Here is a 21,221-nt window from a genome sequence, read left to right on the forward strand (position 1 = left end):
GGAGGGCCAGAGGACTTGCATTAGCTGTTTTCTGAAATCAGGGCTGGCAGCATGAAGATGATTTTTCTGTTGATGTACAAGARTTTGAAGGACTTGAGCTGTTCTGCAGATCTCACAGAGGGAGGTGATGCTGTTCTTGTCACAGTGTGCCAGCATCTGAAGTTTTTGGTGAGCTGGAATGATTAAACCCACAGGAATGCATTACACTGCATTGGAGGGATAATTTGAATGATTTTTTTGTGTTGAATACTCAAGTGAATTTGTGTGTGTATGTGTATATATGTATATATATGTATTTTCATATATATGAAAAGAATAGCATGGGCAACTTTCTGAGTGTTTTCTTCCCCTTCCACTTTTAAGCCTCTCTGAGCTGGCACAAGGCARTAGATAGGACAGCATTGCAGAAATTCTAAGTCATTTTACTCTTCAAGCTTTTTTTTTGCCAAAGTTCTGCACTTGTGCCGTTTAATCCAGAAATAGAATTGGATTCCTCCCAAAGATAAGGACTGGAAGAATGAGTGAGGCAAAAAACATGGGGGTTCTGAGAAAACATTGTCGTCTGTTCTGTTAAAAATCTGTGGGCCAAATAAAAAGTTTTTACTTAGTGTCTGATACTTTAATGAGATTGTAACCTGTTTATTTATTACCTCTCCATTGTGGGTTTCTTTCCCCCTAGATTAAATGATGCTCCAGTTCAAGGCTACACGGATCATGTTGGTAACAAAACAACAATACGGATGACTTACCCCGAAGGAGCCCCCCTTTCTGAGCACGAGTATCCTCCTGCGAGCTTGTTTGTGGCTGTTTTGTTTAAAAGTGTTGATTTCAATTGGCTTCAAGCCATAATAAAAAACGAAACCTTGGTATGTAATGTGACAGTCTTAAGTACCTTTATTTTTGTTTGTTTTGTTTTCTAATGCTTAAAGAAGCTAATTGATCTGTTACTTCCTGCTTTATTGTGCTGAGGATCTTACACATAACTTTGTGGGTTTCTTTTACATAACCTTGTGTGTTTTTTTTTAGCTCGGTCTCCTAGTTACAGTTGGACCAGCATTTGTGTTGAAGCCCCATGCTGACAGTAACACTTCTTTTTTGTGCAGATATTGGTGGTTTGCACCAGACTACGTGACATACTGAGTGTTTACTAAAGGAAATTGGTTTCACATTAGGGTTAAGTGACTTGAACAAGTCTGCAGAGCTCAAAATAGAAATGAGATTTCTGAATGCCAGTCTATTTTTTCAGCAGCTAAAGTCTGTAGTGCTACAATGAGCATACGTGGAATTAACATGTAACTGAACATTTTTCTGGGGTTCCTAAATTATGAGGTTGCTTATTTCTCACTAAACATTTAAAGAAGTGCAGAGATTTCTAAGGAATTGATGTAAAGGTTTCGTGTTTCCAGCTAATTTGAACTGGTACTTCTACCTCTTTCAATTTGCAGGTAGATAATTGCAGCAAGTAGAAGTTACTGAGAGAGATTTAGAAGAAKGCCTGTCAAGTAATTTAGCAGTTTGACCTATGCTAGTTTAGATACTCCAAATTCCCTTCTTAGTTCTGTGATTTTTACAATATGAGATCATATGGAAGGTCTGTTTAATCTTGACCACGACTGTCTACTCCTACACTGAAGAGCCAGGAAGATGCTTAAGAGACTGGAACACCTCTACCACGTGGAAAGATTGATAGAGCTGGGAGTRTTTAGCCTGGAGAAGAGAAGGTGTGTGAGGGATCTTACTAATGTACGTAAATGTCTGAGGGGAGGGTGCAAAGAGGATGGAGCCAGGCTCTTCTTGGTGGTGCCCAGTKATAGGACAAGAGGCAGGGGGCACAAACTGAAACTCAGGAAGGTTCTTCAGAACATTAGGAAACACTTTTTTGTTTCTGTGATGGTGTCTGAGCGCTGACACAGGTTGCCCAGGGAGCTTGTTAAATTGAATATCCATGGATATCTTCCTCAAAAGTCAAGATGTAGTCCTGAGCATCTGACTCAAGGTCTCTGCTTGAGCCAGGGGAGATAGACCATGTGATCTCTAGAGGCCCCTTCCAACCTCCAGCTCTGATTCTGTGAACTGCAAACCTACTTCTTTCAAATACTCAGCTGTCAGTTGGCTCAGCTCTCTGTGCAGGCATTGGTACTGAAGTAAACTGATCCAGAGCATGGTCAGGAGAACAGGAGCAMTGCAATCTGTATTTTGTCAGTTCAAGCTGCTGTTCCTTAAAGCCTGTTGTAGCTCTATCAGTTTTGTCATTTGCTTAATGTTGCCTATTTCATGGAAAGACTTGTAGAAGGAATGTGATGTGGTATTTTTTTCTTCAATTAGCAGGCATCTAAGTGACTACAGTGGCATCAGAATCTGGGTCCCTGGGTTTCTGTAAACCCTCTTCTGAAGGATTACATTTATCACTAGGTRGATGCTGTCAAACAATAGCCCTTCWYTTCAAATCTTGGGCACAACTGTTTTAAATCCAGTGCTTGCTCCGGAATGCCTGGTTAATGTTTGTGGGAAACTGCTTCCCTTCCCCATTTCTTTAAAAATTGCTGCCTGCTCCGTTGTGCTGGGGTAGCCTGAAGAACCCATGGGGTGCTGGTGAATATGTTGACTGATTAACATAAAGTGCAGTCAAATATTCAGAATAAACAACTTTTCCCTCTGCTGTCCTCTCTGCAATTCCAGATACTTTGAAGGTTTTTCCTCTCTTAAGTCAGTCATTTAATCTGTRCACTGATATTTCTGAACCACCTTAGCTATAAACTGTTTCCTGAATTTTTCAGGGTTGCTGGTGAATTCTGTAACTTGTGTGCTGCATCTATCTCAGAGTTTCACTTTGAACTATATTTTTTATTTCTCTTAGCCTCTGTGGGTGCGACTCTTCTTTTGGAAGGAGGTTGCTGAGAAAATTCCTTTYGCATCAAAGCAGTTTCGGATTCTGAATCCAGTCATTATCAAAGAAACAGCTTTGGACATTTTACAGTTCCCTGAGCCTCGATCAAAATTCTGGGGTTGGGATAAGGTAAGAGGTTTCCTTTTAACAAAAGGAGACAGTAAAATACAAGGTAAATAAAATAAGAAACTGAAAAATATTTTGTGCTTTTTACTTTCTCTATGCAGTTTCAGAGCTGGTCTCAGGTAATAGGGAAATCAATGTGCTCTCAAAAGACTTGTGTTTTCTTTTGCAAAATCAAAGTCAGATTTCAGAACACCTTTTTAGATGAGGTATTTTGCCTGTGCTTCCTGACATGAAATGGCATTCAGATGCAGCGAAGCATCAACTCATTCCAGTGTTTAAAAACATGCGTTTGATGTATGTTAAGCCTGTTAGGAATGGCCCTGTTAAGCCAAACCAGCCATCAGCTGTAGACAGATGTGTTTCCAGSTGCAGGAAAAGCAGAGGGAGTCTGGAAACCAGACCAGTGTAAAGCAGCCTTGCAGCTGTTGGAATTGCTGTGTCTGCCACATTATGCTCAGTAGCAGTGATGGGCATTTCCTCCTTCCATGCCCTTTGCTCCAGCAGTGGGACAGAGTGATGAATTGCCTGSTTTAATTATACACTGCATTTTTATTATTTAATTACCTGTTGGAGAAATTGGATGTCACTATTCTCTTGARCTACAAAAAGTACATACTAACCACCAATTTTTTTTACATTTTGTAAGAAAAAGTACTTAAGATTATTGCACAAATATTTGAAGGATCCTCTCACATTTATTTATCAGTATAACATAACATACTTAGCTTGGTATCTTAATTGTACTGTAGTATATTTACTTCTTTCACAAGTTGTTTGWTAAAAAGTCATATTGTGAAGAGTACTTTTAGAGAGCCTGTTGTTGCTCAAGACTGAAATAAGTGTGCATCAAGAAATGTCAAGTTTAACTTYGTGTCAGGGGTTGTTTGACTGTTTGGAGTGAAGGTTCACTTGCAGTTTAACTACACAGTGATAGGGCATCTTGCCTTCAGAGAAAAAAAATTAGTGCTGACAGCCAAAAGCCTCATTGAAGACCTACTTAAGTTGTATTGGTATTTTGCCCTGGAGTTTTTAGTTTTACTTGATCATTGAATTGATTTTTATTTGGAGTTTTAGTTGATTTCAGTTTTGAATGAGGAGAGGGAATAGACAAAGCTGTTAAATTATGTGAAGTGTTTACAGACCTGGTAAAGGACAATGTATTTGAACTGAGCAAATTTCACTTTTCTCCCTTTTTAGAATGTACCTACAATTGGGGTCACAGCAGTTGTTCTGGCCACACATTTATGTGATGAAGTGAGCTTAGCAGGATTTGGATATGACCTGGATCAGCCCAGCACACCTTTGCACTATTACAACAACCTCTGCATGGCTGCCATGAAAGAACAAACTATGCACAACGTGACAAGTGAAACAAAATTCCTTCAAAAACTGATCAAAGAAAAGGTTGTCAAAGACCTCACTGGRGGGATACACTGTGAATTCTGCAGCAAAGACAGCTAGTGACTGATGTGCAGCATGGRTAGATTTATTCAACTCCCAGAGGTTCAGCAAGATCAACTCTTTCCCTATCTTTAGTTCCTTAAAGTGTACATAAAATAGACGTGGAATCCCTGCTGACTTTTTTAATATTCCATTCAAGTTGTCAGACTTTTAAATTAATTTTCATGCCAGATTTTACTTTGCACATTTCTGTGAATAGCTATGTAAATATGACTTGGAGTTGAAAGACATCCATTTAAAGTATTTAATGTTTTAAGTTGTCTGAATAAAAGCAGGTTATTTTTTTTTCAGATGTATATGGAACCCACGTGGCTGGCCTGAATTGTCTAACACTATACAAGAGTTATTTCCCACTTATTTACTGTCTTTGTTGATCCAGGTCTTGGTGTCTTGACTCCTTTTCATGAAAAGAAAGGCAAATGCTTCTCAAGTCTTACATGTCTTGAACTTGAGCATTGCATTTCCCCCTCAGATATTTACATTCTTTTGGTTTTGTGTTAATACATTATTTTTGGAGGTGAAGGAGAAATGTACGAGTTGAAGGAAAAGGACCTGTTGTGGCAACAGAGTAGTAACTATTTTCATGATGGATGTTAAAATCATTGCTGTATTAATGTATTGGGTTAGAATCCTGCTTTGTGAAGCGTGGTTGGGCCCAGGGCACTCCAGAGGGGGATTTAGCCAGGAGRAGGCTTGAACCCAAACCAGGTCCTTTGTCATTTCCACTCCTGAAGACCCATCTCAATGTTTCTAACTAGATGATTTGCAGCAGAGTTCAACTACCCCAATTAAAGAAGTGGCATTAATACAAAATATGCCCCTTTAAATTTATTTTTTGAGTGACTTAAGAATTGCTGGTTCTATAAAATACTAGTTTGTATGAATCATGTAGCAATCTATGACAAAGTTACAGTTTTCACTGGTTAGCTTGATGATCCTTAAGTAATTAATTATAGATATTGTCACCTTTATCATTTGCAATGCTGATAACCCTTGTGAAGTCCATATGGACCTTTTCATTGGAGAGGTAAAGTTGTTGCTTTTTCTCCAGGTCATTGGATGAGTGTGTAAGTTAAGAAGAAAATCACTTTAAAAAAGTAGTATAATCTAGTAACAAGCTAGATAACTACTGAAAACAGCATATTTTAAAAAAACAAAAAGAGAAAAGAAAGCTATAGATGTAAGTTCTTGGGAGTGGAAATCAGTTCACTGCAAAGACACTGTGCAAATCTGTAAGCAAGTTTTTATGTTAATTTTAATTTTGTTATTAGTAGAGTATCAGGTATGACTGTTTGCACTGAGGAGTGGTGTTAATCTACAGTATGTGAAAAGCTTTCTTTGGATCTGAAAGCTTGTTAGCAAATTGATCAAAGGTTGGCCTAGAAATGTCATTCATAGTCATGGACTCTTCACATGGTCAATGTTCYCACTTGTTTTTTTTTGTTATGGACAAAGATATGAATGTAGTTGTAGTTCCAGATTTTCAAAATACTCATGTGGAAATGCCAGATTAGTGTGGCTGTGTTTTGGTTTTTTATTCTGTGGAGAGAAGTTCTAATGAATGATGATGCTAGAATGCAGGAGCAGCAGTCTGATGCTCACTGTTTTATACTAAGAAGCCATAAAAGGACATCAGATCATAAAACATATCTGAATAAAGTTGTGATCCTTATCTTTAGTAAGTCCCACATACCTACACATCCTTGAAAGTCAGTTGTGGGTAGTGAACAGATTTGAAAATTAAAAATTCTTGTCTCTGGCACTGTCTGTGTTCATAGCAATAATATTGATCTARCCTCCTCCTCCATGAAAAGCATAATTTTTATACTAGCAATAAATTTCTAGTATGRTTTTTTTTTTGTAAGTCTATTATATTATTTAATTTAAAGATATTTCATGTGTGAAGAGTTTTATACAAATAGTCTTTTAGTTAATATATTGAAATGTGGTAACTATTTTCTCCTGGTATTTAAACTGGAAGCAGAACACCTTAGTTTCAATTARTAATAATGAAATTTTGGAAGATTTCAGAACGCCTGTGTTGAGGGAATGTCCTGAATACACCCGAAGTCTGTGTTTCTGAGCACCTGGTCCCTCACCGGTTTGTTTTATTCAGCAACTTAAAAATAATCAGTTGATTAATGTAAATGCCAATAGCTTTTTGGAGATGCTGTATGTACTGTCAAATTCTCAAATTATGTTGATGTAGAATCAGATTTCCTACCTGGTTTATGGCTTGTGATAAAACCTTGTTCCCCATGGTAATCTGTGCAAACTTGACACTCCATTAAATGACAGCAAAAAGCAATAAACTGATGAAACCACTTCTTATTTATGTGTTTCTTGCTCAGTTTGTCATTTGTTCTCCCTCCTTTATTAAGGATTTTGTATGTCCTGCTGATCCAGTGGAAAGTCTTGATGCAAATCCCAGGCACCCAAGAACAGTAGAGGTAGTAGCTGGTAACTTTTTCTCTGTTCATTTATGCCATTTAAATACCTGTCAGTGGGATTATCTGTCTGGTGCTTGGAAGAGAAAATACCTCTCAGCACTTCCAGGATTTTGAACTTAACGTGGATGAGAATATTTTGGATTGGGTTATAGCATTGGCCTTAACATTAGGGGTGTATCTCCTTCAATGCTGTTAACAGACTGCAGCTTCTGGTCTGTGCCTCAGCCTTGCTGGAAGCGAGATAAGAACAAAGCTCTGTGTGTTCTGTTGCTCTATCACAGATTTATGCTTTGCAAAGGATCTGCATCGTCCTTTGTAAAAAGGCCTTAATGGTGTTTGGTTAAAAAGTCTCCAAAAAAGTTTAGGACCTGTGATAAAGCCGTTGTGTTCCACATCACATTCTTTGTAACTCCCTTCACAGCATCTTTCACAATCCGGGATGTGCCTGATCTATTCTGGTGCTGATTTTTTTTCTGGGTTCCTGTGCAGGAAGTTGCTCAAGGAGACAGACGGAGCTGCTTGGCTGTGGAGTGGGGAAGTGCCAAAAARGGTGGCTGCGGTCTGTCCCTGGTTGGAATCGAAACTGGATACTGAGTTCATAGGAACTGCTGATAAGGAACTGARGAGCAGTCAGGCTCTCCAGTGCACGGTTGTGTGTTGATGGCTCCAGTGCTTGTGCTGCAGTTGGAATTCCAGCAGGARAGGGGAGGGCACCGGGGGAGGTGGCTGTGTTAGCACCAGTGGGATTCCTTTGCCTGTGCCAAGGGAGGGTGAAGGAAGAGCACCTGTTAAGGACAGCTCAGATGTGATGCTGTGGCTTCCTTCCTCCGGCCTGTCAGCAGCAAGGTTTATAAAAGTGCTTGATTTTAGCAGCTTAGGAAAAGGTTCTTCCCCCAGAGGGTGTTTGGGCACTGAACAGGCTCCCCAGGGCAGTGGGCACAGCCCCAGCCTGACAGAGCTCCAGGAGTGTTTGGACAATGCTCTCAGGCACAGGGTGTGACTCTTGGGGATGGTGCTGTGCAGGGCCAGGGGTTGGATTGCATGATCCTTGTGGGTCCCTTCCAACTGAGGATATTCTGTGATTCTGTGAAATGTAGGTASATCCTGGTCAAAAGAGCTTGGAGCCATTCTGCACCAGCCTTGTCCCAGATCTCCTGGGGTGCTGGAAGATAAACAACCCACTCCTAGAGTCCCTAAAGTGCTTAGTCACACTGTGCCTAATGCCTTGTGTCTCTAATTGTCCTTTTGAGCTACACAAACAGTGCTTTTCTTGCCTGCTTTCTGTCAAGCTGGAGTACAAACTGTCGCATGTGACTGTCTCAAGGATGTGACAGCATCAGTGGCTGCTCTCATGGTCAAGGTAGGAGACAGGTGTTAAATCAACTCTGCTATGACTACTCCTGTGGTTTATATGGATGTGAAAAGCCAGGAATTGACAGAATTGAGTTTTCAGGTGGGGGAATGGAGAGGCAGGGCCCATAAATTTTCTTATTCTCTTCAGTTACCTGCTTGTTCCGGCAGATTTACCCTTTTCTCCGTGTCCAAGCACTTGTGCATCACCTCATTGTGGTTTCACAAAAATCCCCAAACACACCTGTGACTGAATCTTGACTGAAATTCTGATGTCTGTCAACACTTGTATTTTCCAACCTGTAAACTGGAATTAGAGCTGTTCATGCCTGGAGGGTTGAGCAGGGCTGAACATACATAGTTTACCTCCCTTTGGGGTCATCTGCCTGGTCATTTGTTTTCACAGCCTCCCTCTCCTGTGCTCAGGCCAAAACCAACTTCTTCCCAAGTTCCTGCATGTGCCAGAAAGGAGAACAAAGCCTYCTTGTTCAGTGCAGCCTCTCCTGCTCCCTCCTCGTGGGCAGCGAGGAGCCCTGACCTCTGGAAAGGGGCACTTCTGGAGCTGCTTGCTGGAAGGGGCTGCCAAGGCTCAGATAGAATGTGGTGGACCAGCTGGAATCATCCCTCTAACAAAGGAAAAATAGAAATCCAAGCAGCCCCAGCAGGGGTGAGCATCACATGCTTCTCTCTCAGTGATCTTTGTGTTCCTGCTGTGTAGCTAAAATAATCATTCCGTTGTTCAAGGAAGTCTTATGCTCCAGCTTGGGAAGCAAAAACAATGCTCTTTGGAAATTTCCCTCCTTTTCCAGCCTTTTTCTACCTGATCTGAATTAWAAAACTCCAAACAAAACCATTTTGCAGAATCTGGAGTTGCTTGCCCACCACCTTTAGCTGAGTTAAGGATGAGGAGACGTGAGGACCTGGTGGAGCAGACAGAGATGCTGCGAAGAAGTTTTAACTCTGTAAAAGCTGGATTGCTACTCATTGGTGTTTTTCTTTGCATCCCTTTTGTTTCTACTTCCTTTATTGGTGGCCATCAATATATTTTGGGGTTTTAATGCTATTTTACTCTTTTCTCTGCCCCTCCTGTGTGTCAGTCTCTCGGGCTTCTTCTCAGCTGGAGAATTTCAGGTAGAAATGGTTTGTGCTCAAGTGCTACAGCATTGGCTGCTGAATCAAGTGTCTGCAGCAGAAAAAAAAGTGAGAAAAGGACTTGGGGAAACAAGGGTTATGGTGGGGAGGAGGTTTGGGATAAGAAGGTGTGGAGAAGCAAGTGGTAGGCTGGAGAAGACAGGAATAGTCACAGTTTTGATCATCTGAGTGCAGCCTTAGGAATGTTTGCAGCAGGACTGTAGCTGCCAGGATCAGCCCTCCATGTCACTGTGTGCCTGGACCTCTCATGCTGCTCTAACATAAATGACCACAAAATATCTCAACAAAAATCTCTGGCCCACTTATCCTTTCCACTGAGGAGATGAGAAGCTCTTGAAAAGCAGCTGGTGTAACTTTTCAGGCCTTGGTGTTGCAGGACGTGGGTCCTGGGCAGTTTTAAAACCGCTTTGTGCTGCTCTGTCCAGGAAAGAAGTGTACAGGATACCATTCTTCACATCATGCCTTCTTAGTGCAAAATCTTGACAAAGAAAGAGTTGGTTTGTTCCATCAGTTAAGTACCAAGATTACCATGAGCATTTTTGGTTTTATGGCTGGATAGAGAGGTCTGGGTTATTTTTAAGCAAGTYCTTTCCTATTTGTAGACACAGCTAATTGGGTCAGATCATGGCTTAGCTCAAAACCCCAAGGAGTTTTCCTCTGCATGGTCATGAGACTCTGAGCCCTGTCACCACTTCTGCTGCCTGGTTTTGTCAGGCTTGATTTCTAAGCCTGTTCTGTGACCCACCTAGCACCTAACCCGTGCTCCCAGCTCTTGGGAAGATTTAGACTGGTTTGTGCTTGGCAAGGGACAGAGGTGCAGACACCCAGTAGCTCTCAGGTATCTTGGTCCAGCTCTCAGACCATCAATGGACACTTTGTCTCAGAGGAAGGAGAATTTAGAAATAATATCAATACAGGTTTTGCTTTGTTCATGCCTACACAGATGAAAGGAATTGAATTTGAATTTGTAGCTCTGAAGCCTGGTGGGACACTTGGTGGATGGCTTGGGCTGGAACCTCCTGCTACAGCGAGATATCCCCAGCCATTCCTTCTAAACAGCTCAGGCTGCGTTAGAAATGTCAATGACTTTAAATTCCTGGAATCAAAAAAGCTATCCCCCTGCCTAACAACGACTCGGGGGCTCGCAGGCAAGAGATGCTGAACTTCATAATTGTGGTATGAAAGCAGATGAGGTGAAATGTCCATGAAAGGAGGGGTTCCCCGTGATCGGGAAATGCTTCCAGCTGAAGTTCTGGGAGGATTTTCCGTGTGCGGAGGGACCGGGAGCGAGGAGCGGGCGCGCAGCCCCATCTAGTGCCGTGCCGGGATGCGCGCAGGATGTGCTGGGGTTCCCGAGCTGCGATGCTCCGGTCCGAGGGATCAAAACGGGAAAAATCCTTAACCCCGAACGCAAAACGTGCAGGCTGGGTGCTGGAATGCAAGCCTGAAGTGCAGGGCATGGGAATGAGCCGCTTTGCTTGCTGAGTGGAGTTCAGGATAAAGGGTTTATCCCGGGTACAGTTTGGTGGAACGGAGCAGTCTCCAGCTCTAGAGGGAGCGTTTCTACTCGTGTTGTTGGTTGCTCTATTTTTCGGAGAGCTGTGCTCATGCACGGAGCTCTGTTCAGCCTGACTCAATCCTCCGTGCCTCCAGAGAAACTTGGAGGGCAACAAAAATGCCGAGATCTCCGAAAATATGGCTGGCAAGGATCCTTGAGCAAGCAGAGACCAATTAGTCCAGAGGAGATGCTGCAAAGGGTCAACAGCAGAGAGACCGATTAGTTTCTTCCCTCTGCATCCATCATTCTGGGGAAAGGATGAGAAGTAACGGGCATAAACAGCATCCTGGGAGGTTTAGGYTCAATAAAGGGATTTTTCTAACATGAGATTAGGGAAGCATTAGTGTGAATTGTGCTGGGAGGCCTTCCAGCGCTGGAAAGTTTGAAGAGGGTGTTGGATAAGCTCCAGCCAGGACTGTTTGAGCTGCAGCTGATCCCACCGTGGGCAGGGGATGGATTTAGCTGTCCTGGGGGAGGAAGGGAGTGCTCTTTCCAGCCTCTCTCTTTGCCCTTTTGATTTGATGATGCTGGGGTTGTGGTTACTCACCCTTGCTCCTGAGGCATTTTTGGCTCATTTTTTCTCATGAAAAAGTCATAGAATTGTGAATGGACTCTGCATCAAAAGCTGATGCTGGGATAGAGGGGAGGGAATGCAAGTCCTTGATTCAGAAGGAGCTGCGAGTCTAACCCCACCATGGCTGAAATTAGAGCATCTCCTGGACAGATTTAAWATGTACAATCCTGGAAAAAGCCTCTTAACAACATGTAGAGGTTGTTATTTAGTTGGAAATGCATCTTCAGGCATGTTTGAGCACTGGGGCTAGAACTCGCCTCTCTTATTGAGTGGTGATTGGGATTGTCAGCTTRGGAGAGGAAGTCTGGGGACAAAAGAGGCTCCCCACTGTGCAGAAATAAAGAGAAGGCTCAAAAATGGCAGGAAACCTGTTCTCTGCACTTCCATTTAGTTTTGTCTCTCCTCCTGTGAAAATAATGTGTGAAATCTGGAGAAGCCKGTTGGAGCCAAAGGATGTAATCGACCCTGACACTGTAAAACACTTCCCTGTGAAATCCTGCCTGCAGCCTGTCCAGGGAGGATTTGCTCCGTGCCTCATTGCACTCTCAGCTGGCATTTTGCTTCAGMTGCTCCTCGCACCTGCAGCAGCGGTGGTGGCAGTGGGAGGAGCTGCCATGTGGAACCCGCAGCACAGATGGGATGGGGTGGCACAGGGGGGGTGATTCTGTCACAATCTGCACATCGAGAAGCCACCCAAATGAGGGGAGGGCTGGGGTCTTTGCAGGCACAAGCTTGCACCGCTGGAAGCTGCACTGATTGATGCCCCAGCAGGGTGTGAGCTCACCCATCAATATCCACTGCAGCTGCTTCTGCCACGTCTGGGGAATCTCTTCCTTGTGTTTGAGCAGCCTCTGCTTTGTTTCTACTCCAAGTTTTCTGATCATYGTATCAGTGAAGAGGGAAAGAGAARTAAAACACAACTGGTTAAGACAKGGCCTGGGAAACTCAAGCATTTTTCCCAAGCTCTGCTTATCTCTGACCCTCAGCCCAATTCTTGACTGTAAAGGGATTGCATGCATACCACTCCTGCTCTTGTTTTGGGATATACTTGCAAGCATGACTTRTTCTTGGCCCCTTAGCTGGTCTTGTGAGCCTGTTCTGACTCTTATTAGGGGATGTAGCCAGTCCCTGATCCAGCCCATGTGACAGTGAAGCCTCTCCTCCCCCATTCTGGCCTGGTTTGCTGGCTGCTGGTGATGGCTGCAGTGGGTTAAAGCAATGCAATGACGTCTTTTGGGCCCCTGCTCCAGCTGACTTTGCTTGGAGGTCTCATCCTTTTTAACCCTAAACTGAATCCTGAGCATGTGTGGGCCAGACAGGGCTTTCTGTCCAAACAGCATTTCCCAGATCAGAGCTTTGCTGTCATTTCCCTCTGCTGTCCACAAAAGACAGAGTTGCCATAAAACGATCACACCTGGTAGTACAACTTCCTGATGTATCCGTGAAGAGATCCTGATGTTCCAGCCAGCAACTGGCAATCATCAACGTGCAGAGATCCAAATGAAATACATTCCTGTGCAGCTTTCAATCCTTTGACAGAGATATTTCCCAGCGTAAAGCTGCCATGAAAAGTGTAAGCCAGAAACATATMATTTCTCAACCAGTGGTGCTAGGAACAGGGCTGCAAAATCCAGGAACGAAGCAAATGCACCTGGAGTGATTTGATTATGGTTGTCACTTTTTTTCCCATCTGTACTGGCTGTTAGGCAAGAACTGAATGATGCTCAATTCATCATCTCATAAAAGGGCAGTGGGGAAGAAAAGAATAGGAACATCACAGGGGTGTGTAACGTTCTGTCCATGGCACAGTTACCCCAGCAGCTGAGACACCAAGCCTGCAGTCACCCCTTGTGTTAGCAGCTGCCTGGAAAGAGGGGGGACAAGCCTGAGTGTTCCTACACAGAAACAAGGAGGAAACTGAGTGTTGAGGCCCTTCCTCCTGCTCATGTGTGCAGACATCGCTCTGGGAAGACTCGCAGATCCAGCATTGGGTTCCCATAGTGGAATAATGAAACACCTCCAACCTTTGGAGAACACTAGGGGAAGTTTTAAACTTGTGCATCTTTTAGCAGGTCAATTTTTTTGTGTGTGTGTTTTGTTTTGTTTTTCAGGTTTTTTATTTTATAATGTCTGTGATCCCAGGTTGAGTTGGGACCCTTGGTTTGGGCTCCAATTCTAGCATGAGAGCAGTTTGCTTTTTGCTGATGTGCTGCAGGCAGGGCAGGGCAGAGGGGATGTGGCTGCCCCTCAGCATGTTGCCTTTGCTGTAGCCTGCACCTGGCTTTCACTTTGTCCTTGAACAAGTCATTGGCCAGTTAAATGACAAGTATTCCTTTCTTTTTTTCATTAGGTTTACTGAAGAAATAAAGATTATGTACTSAGACCTCTGCCTGCTCCTCCCTCAACTAGCTCATGGCCAATTTTAAATAAACTTTACATATGGGGAGAGTTGTTAAAGGTATTACAAGTTCATAAACAATGTAAAAATCTCTGCCTGGGTMGGGGAGAAATAAAGGTAAGTAATTTCCCACCCAGTTTCAGCCAGCCAGCTCTGGCTGCAATACTTGGTGAGAATCCAGGCTTGCTTGATTCTGCCGCTCACAGACCTTCTAACTTTGGCTCTTGCAGGTGCAGTTTTAGGAGTGAGTTTAGAGTTAAAAAAGCATTATCCATGTTTTTTTTTTTAAATTTATTTTATTTTCTAGCAAAAAGGATGCATGAAGTTTCAACAGTGACAGAGAGTCTTTGCAGGCAGGAGTTACATCCTCACTGGATGGAATGGATGGATTTGATGGCTTCCTTTGCAGCAAYGAGCAGGGAATCATTTTAGGGTTAGGAGACACAAGCCAGCCTCATCTCTAGGCTGAGCTGGAAGGGAATGGAAGGATCAGCAGAAGGGGGTGTATGCTCACCAATGCTCTCATTGCTGTGCTTATCCTACTTGTGCTGCTTCTCCTCCAAAGCCCTTCCTGAAGGGAAATCCTATGGACAGTCACGCTCTCCTTCGAGTACCTCCCTTGCCAGTGGCTTTGCTTTTCTTCCAACAGACAAAGCTTGGTGGGCATAAATCAAAATGGACAAGTGGAGTGTACAAATGAGGCTAATTCATTGTGTGTATCGGGGGAATATCAGAAAGTCCTTTGCAGCAGCCAGGAGGTTCCAGGTTTGGCTACATAACTGTAGTACATAAATGTTGCTGGGGTAGCTCTGGTTCTTTTTCCCCCAAGAGAGAGGAAACCTTTTTCTCTGTCTCATTTGCTGCTCCTACTGATGCCAGATTTCCCTGTGAATTCATTTCTTTTCCTTCAMACCCTCAGATAGACTTTCCACTGATTGCTGCCCAACTTTGTGGCCTTTAGATCCTGGAGCTCCGCTCTGAAAACGGCTCCTTCTGGATGAAAAGGAGGGGTGAGGAGCTAAAAAGCAGTGGATTTCACTTTTTTATCAGTCACAGTGCTTCCCAGGCTGTGTGGTTAGAGAAGTGAAGAGCTTAGGAAAAAGCCAGGCTGAGGACGTGGCCTCATCATCAAGGATTTCCTTTTTGAGATGAGCTGTTGCTCTGCTCTCCAAAGCAAGGATCTCCCACTGTTTTATGTGATTGTGTTGCATTTTTTTTATGTCACACACCTCATTCAAGGGGCATCTGCACAGAGTTTTCTCATGGAAAGTGCAATCATTTTCTGGAACGTGTTGCTGTGGACTATTGCTGAATCCAGGCACTTAGAGAAATTCAGAGGGAGGTTGGATATTTGTACAGATCATGACACTATCCTGGACCCCTGAGGGATTATGCTGATGGGTTTTGGAGCAGATCTGAATAGTGCTTTTAGGCCTTAGCTGTTTTCTTGTGCTTAGAGCTTAGGAGGGGAACCTCATGTTCAGGAGGCTGCAGTCCTTTCCCAGCAGAGCTTGTGTTGGGTATGAATCACCATCCATCCATCCATCCATCCATCCATCCATCCATCCATCCATCCATCCATCCATCCATCCATCCATCCATCCATCCATCCATCTGATGGTCAGTCCCCACCAATCCCACACACATCAGTGGGTGCTGTGCAGTGAGTGCTGGTGGCTGCAGCTTCGGGGGCTCCCAGTGACCCATGTGAAGGTGGCCAGGCTTAAGAGAGCAAACCAGAACTAATCTGTTGTTTTCCTTTTTTCTGTTTTCCAGATTTATACCTGATTTTTTTTTTTTTTTATTTCTGCCCATTCCCCAAAAGAGGACGGGTGATGATGGTGGTGTGTTCCTCTGCTCCGAATACCATTTACCTAATTTTTATTTTCGTACCAGCTGTCTTACTTGTGTATTGAGGGAATACTCTGCCTTTATGCAGCCCCATGTGTTTGTCTTTACCTCCCTCAGGCAACTTTTGTTTACCAGGATGCCTCCTAAGTGCACCCACACCATCTCTGTCTGCCTTTTTGGTAATCACAGCACTGAAACATATATATGTGAAATTGTGTCTGACTGTGTCATCAGTGCTAGAAAGCGCTCGCATGCCCTTGCTATGCTGTTCAAGTAAGCTTAGACTGTGATTCAATAGAATTTATTCCTAATTTTACCCTGGTCAGTGTGTTTATAATTTATGGATGCCATAGGCGTCTGCATGATCTGAGCAGGCTTTTGTGTGTGGGTGCGTCGGCATCGCCGCTTCTCCCGCTGCTTCGGTTTGGGTTTCATCCTCTCTGAGCGGTGCGAGAGGGACCCAAAGCCWGCTTGGAAGGCGGAGTAGATTTTCATCCTCCCCTGTTCACAGGTTTTTATGTCCCCCTGTGTGACCACGCCGGACAGCGGGAGCCGCCGCGCTCCCCGGCAGAGGGCAGTGCCAGACAGACAGACGGACGGACGGACGGACGGACGGATGGGTGGATGGATGCACAAGCTACTCCAGGTGCTGTCCCGCTCTCCTCCGGGGCTCTTCAGCCGGGATCGCGGGCCGGGGCTCGGGCTCTCTCTCTCGTTTCCCCGGCTGACGGCAGCGCCTCCAACCCATAAAACCTGAGCTTGGAGTGGGTCTTTGTTAGGATGGGAAGAGTTTAAAGAAATCCCTGCACAATGCTAATCCTTGCTCAATTTGTAGGGGGRATTCGTCTTTTTGGCATAATTTATTTTGAACGAGTGTTTCAGTGTGGGTTGGGGGAGAACAGCTGAAATCCCATATTCTGGCCATAGATTTTTACCCGAGCAAGTACACTGAGAGCAGATTGCAGACTGAARCCTTAGAGGWGATGCCAGGAGAAAACTGCCACMCTAACATATGCATAAATGTAATAAYCTGTATTTTTTCCTTYGACTAAGTACCTYCTCCCTTTTAGATTCCCTGCTCACAGACTCTGTGCCTCGAAGCATTTCACTCAGACACCACCATGCACAAACAAAACCTGTGTGTTTTGCTCAGCAGCCCACTGATCAGTGAAACTTGAAGCAGGAGAAATAAAACATTCAGTATTAACCTATTTAAAATTCCAGGAGGGTCTTTCTGCAAACTGTCTGATTCCCAGTTTGCCCCAAATAGCACAGTATCCTCCTTATACTGCGGATGCTCTTGTGAGGTCTCAAAAAGACATGCAGCTCCAGGCCTGGTTAGCATTTAGATGGGAGACCTCCAAGAGCTTTGGCTGGTTGAGAAACAAGTATTGGAGTTTCAGTAAGTGGCATTTTCCTGTCCTGAGTCATTGTTGAACACACGCCCGTTCCAGCAGCAGAAGATCTCATTCTTCAGTGCTGTCATTCTGGCACCCAAGAGCTCTCCAGAGCTAAAGCCCGTCTTGTCAACACCAGATGCACTGAGATGCTCTGGGTGTTTTCTAGAGAGGAGAGACASATGTGCAGGACATGGTCCTGGCACCCATCACCGTGTTCAGCCATAGATAGGGCCTTGGAATTCCAGTATTGAGCAAAAATGGTGTTTTTAATACAGCAAGGGTCTGGTTAGGGGATCCTGGAGGAAGGAGGTTTTGAAGGAGGGGTTCAGATCTCCCTGTGCTTCTCCTTTTTTTTTTTTGTAGCATCAAGCTGACAGCAGCTGATCCTGAGCCTCCTCTCCAAGGGTTGCTAACAGCAGCCTCATTTCTCTCTCTCACAGTGCCTGTTTCTCTTACACATACATCATTTGCTGAAAAGCAGAACATCTGTCCAGTCTCTGCTCCCTCCAGACTCTTCCAGGTGGGAATCATTACTGCTGCTTTACACCTGGTGATCCAGAGCAGAAGATGGAGAAGATGAGGATGTTCTCTTCAAACAGGAGCCGGACAAACTGCACCTGGAGAGTTTCTTTGCTGGAATGAGCTGGATGTCTGGAGGGAGTCAAGCTCCACAAACAAAGGGATTCATCTCAGTGAGACAAGAGAAAGTTTTATTTGCCAGAAGTTTATTGAATGGAATCWTTCCAGCGACACCCTGAAGGTCACKAGAAGCTTCACACAAATTCAAAACTGAGCAGGGGAATGGTTATTATCTTCCCTGCATGGATTTTTCTTTTCCTGTGGTCCTGTGCCATCCTACAGGCTTAAAACTCCAAGATATCTGTGTGATGGCTCTGGGTGGGGTGACACTGGAGCTGGGTACTTTTCTCTGAAATACGTAAGGGAGAGGGAGAGGGAGAGGAGGAGAGGGTGATTCCTGCACTTCCTACAGGTCTGGGGACAGCCTGGCCTCCGTGGTTTGGTCTTAACTGCTCTGCACTCCAAAATTGTGCATTGGCAGGAATTTCACTCCCCAGTGTGTTCACCTGCAGAGGCTTCCCACTGTTGGGGATTTACCTGGTGATTGCTGGTGCTTCTGAGGGGGTATTTTTTCAGATTGTTTCCATGGGCTGCTTGCAGGGTTTTCCATCTTGAGCAGAAAAAAAGAAGCCAAATAACAGATTTTCCCTGATTTCATCCTCAGACTGATGTGGGTGGAGAGGCTCTATTGATTACTGGGGACACAGCTGATGTTTTGTGGGGTTCCCAGGAATTCGGCGTGGGTGCCTTGAGCTGGGGCTGTTTCGTTTTTAAAAAAAACTTGAGGTCTTGGGCCTGGCCCTGTGGGATGCTGACACCACCTGGCAGAAGGGCTGTGCTCAGATCAGGCCCACTGTATGTGTTTAATTTTGAGCTGGAGGAGGAGGAGAGCTATGGTGAGTCCTGGGTCAGTGACAGTGAGGTCTGGACTCCAGATGTGCAAAGCCTGGCAGCGTGAGAGGGGAAGGCTGTTTGGAGAAGAACATTTTGGAAGTCTGGGGGAGTGCACAGTGGGATACTAGATCTCAAATTAAATCTTCAGCCAAAAAGGGAGGAATCTAGCAGCAGTTTTATCAGGCTGGGCTACTGCAGGAATTGCTTCGGTTGCTGGCCAGAAGCGTTGCTGAGAAATTGGATCTTGCAGCAGCCTTATCTGATGGGTCAAGGGAACAGCTTCCAGATTTTACAAAGGGGTTCCCCTCCTTGTGAGGCAATGAGCTGGCTTGGGGGTGCTGTGTGAGCTTCTGAAGGTGCCCAGTGTCGAGCAGTGCTTTCACCTGAAGGTTGTGCCTGCCTGGAWGCAACACTGCAGACACAGCAGAGACACATCAGTGTTTGGAAGCCCCAGAGCTTCTGCTGGCTTTGAAAGCTCCATTATTCTTATTGGTTAAGCCCCATGGATGGGATTAGTGAGGCAYTGGCACAGGTTGCCCAAAGAAAYRTTTGAGGCCAGGCTGGAATAATCTTGGAGCAACTTGGTCTGGCGAGTGTCACCCCTGTCTGTGTCAGGGAGGTTGGGAATGGCTGATCTTCAAGGTCCCTTCTGGCTCAAACCATTCTGTGATTCTGCTGAAAATGGGAAGGTGGTTCTGCAGCAAGTGGTGCTCCTAAAGTGCAAGATCTCATATTTCAGCGCTGCTTAGTTACACCCTGAGCTCCTCAGATAGGAGTGAGAGGACTGTGGTTTGCTGGAGCAGAGGAGATGCCTTTGTACCTGGCCCCATCTGCTCCTGCTGCTCTTGGCACGTGTTCAGTGCCTCCTGTGACAAGAGCTGCCATGGCTGCTGTGCCATGGATGAGAGATCCATTTCCAGAGCAAAACCCAAGCRTTTTCCAGCACCATGGCTGTCTTTGTGTGCAGTGTGAGAAATGAGCAATGCCAAAATGCATTTTGAGTCTTTTGCAAGGGCTATGRCTGCAAATAAGCAAACCAAAGACTTCTAGCATGCTTCTCTTTCTGCTCATGCTGTCTTTAGCTTGATGTGTCTTGCACGGTAAGATTCATGCTAATTTTTAAATTGAATATTTAAACTTTTTATTGTAAGGAAAAATACTAAAACAGGAATAAAGATCAAAAGAGATACAGACAAAGGTAGTACCCACTAAGAAGCAGGAAGGCACCTTGCTGGTGGGACCCAAGGTGCCTACAAATGTCAGTATTTCCTGGAGTAAGCAGCAGCTGTGTGAATTTCAGGGATGTGAATTTTGAATCAAGCACTGAAAGTTGCTGTTATATGTCTGTCTAGTACTCAGTATCTTCGGTGGATGCAGATTGTGGGAGATGTTCCCCTGGACAGCTCAAAAGGGACAAATGGTGAAGGGCCTTGAGGGGAAGCCGTGTGAGGAGCGGCTGAGGGCACTGGGTCTGTTCAGCCTGGAGGAGACTGAGGGGAGACCTCAGTGCAGGTGCAGCTTCCTCGAGAGGGGCACAGGAGGGACAGACACTGATCTGTGCCCTGTGGTGACAGTGACAGCACCCGAGGGAATGGCCTGAAGTTGTGTCAGGGGAGGTTTRGGTTGGATATCAGGAAAAGGTTCTTCCCCCAGAGGGTGTTTGGGCACTGAACAGGCTCCCCAGGGCAGTGGGCACAGCCCCAGCCTGACAGAGCTCCAGGAGTGTTTGGACAATGCTCTCGGGCACRGGGTGGGATTTTTGGGGATGTCCTGTGCAGAGCTAAGAGCTGGGCTTGATGATTCCTGTGAGTCCTTTCCAACTCAGGCTATCCTATGATTCTGTCATTCTGTGATTTTAAGCTGCAGAGAASTCTCAAAATCAAGAAACCACCTGCACCATGGCAGTAATTTTGGATATGAGCCCCCCAATTCAACAGAGAGGTCCAGCAGCTGGTTGGCTTTGGGATTTGCAGCTCATCCCTGCTCTTGAAGGGTTTTCCACAGCTCACCCTTTGTGTCACAGGGATGTTCATGTAGGAGCTCTGTCCACCTTGGTGTAAACTGAAGGTTTCAGGTCARCTTCACCCACTAACTCAGGTCCCTAACTTTGAAGAAGCACCTGGTCCAAATTCGCTCTAAAGTCAATAGACATGGTTAGCTCTAGATTTAAGGTTTGGATCGATCCACAGGCTGTAAAGAGAGCACAGAACAGAGAGACATCTTACTAAAAACACAGAGGGATAGGATGAATCCAGCCCCAGTCCTCAGCACTCTTGTAAAGCCAACTATCCACCATTTTTGCCCATTTCTCTTCCAAGACCACATCATTAATAATGCTCATCCTTGCACACCTTGGCATGGCCCAGAATCCCATCTCACAGGGTGTCACACCAGCACAGCATTGTCACCCTGTTCCTCCACAATGATCACAGCACCCCTGTGAATCCTGTACAAGTTTGGGTTTGCTGTTATGAATTGCTGCCATCAATGATGATAAACCCTGAGCAAAGCTCCAGCTTTAGGATCTCTGATGGATAGCTG

General features: G+C 44.8%; 1 protein-coding gene across 3 annotated transcripts in view; it reads left to right on the forward strand.

Moving 5' to 3' along the window:
* Positions 1 to 21,221, forward strand: part of ST3GAL5 (ST3 beta-galactoside alpha-2,3-sialyltransferase 5) — a 53,484-nt gene that overhangs the window by 15,058 nt on the left and 17,205 nt on the right. For 2 of the 3 annotated variants that reach the window (XM_057379126.1, XM_057379125.1), the window contains 3 exons: positions 680 to 866; positions 2,858 to 3,016; positions 4,211 to 6,793. In XM_057379126.1, the coding sequence (XP_057235109.1) occupies positions 680 to 866; positions 2,858 to 3,016; positions 4,211 to 4,474 (610 nt within the window). In that variant the 3' untranslated portion in view covers positions 4,475 to 6,793. Of the gene's footprint in view, positions 1 to 679; positions 867 to 2,857; positions 3,017 to 4,210; positions 6,794 to 21,221 lie in introns of those variants that run through there. The other variant, XR_008966194.1, reaches the window with a different exon arrangement.

The sequence above is a fragment of the Malurus melanocephalus genome, unplaced genomic scaffold (assembly GCF_030028575.1).
Source record: "Malurus melanocephalus ecotype Western Australia unplaced genomic scaffold, MMel_1.1 scaffold_389, whole genome shotgun sequence".
NCBI lineage: Eukaryota > Metazoa > Chordata > Aves > Passeriformes > Maluridae > Malurus > Malurus melanocephalus.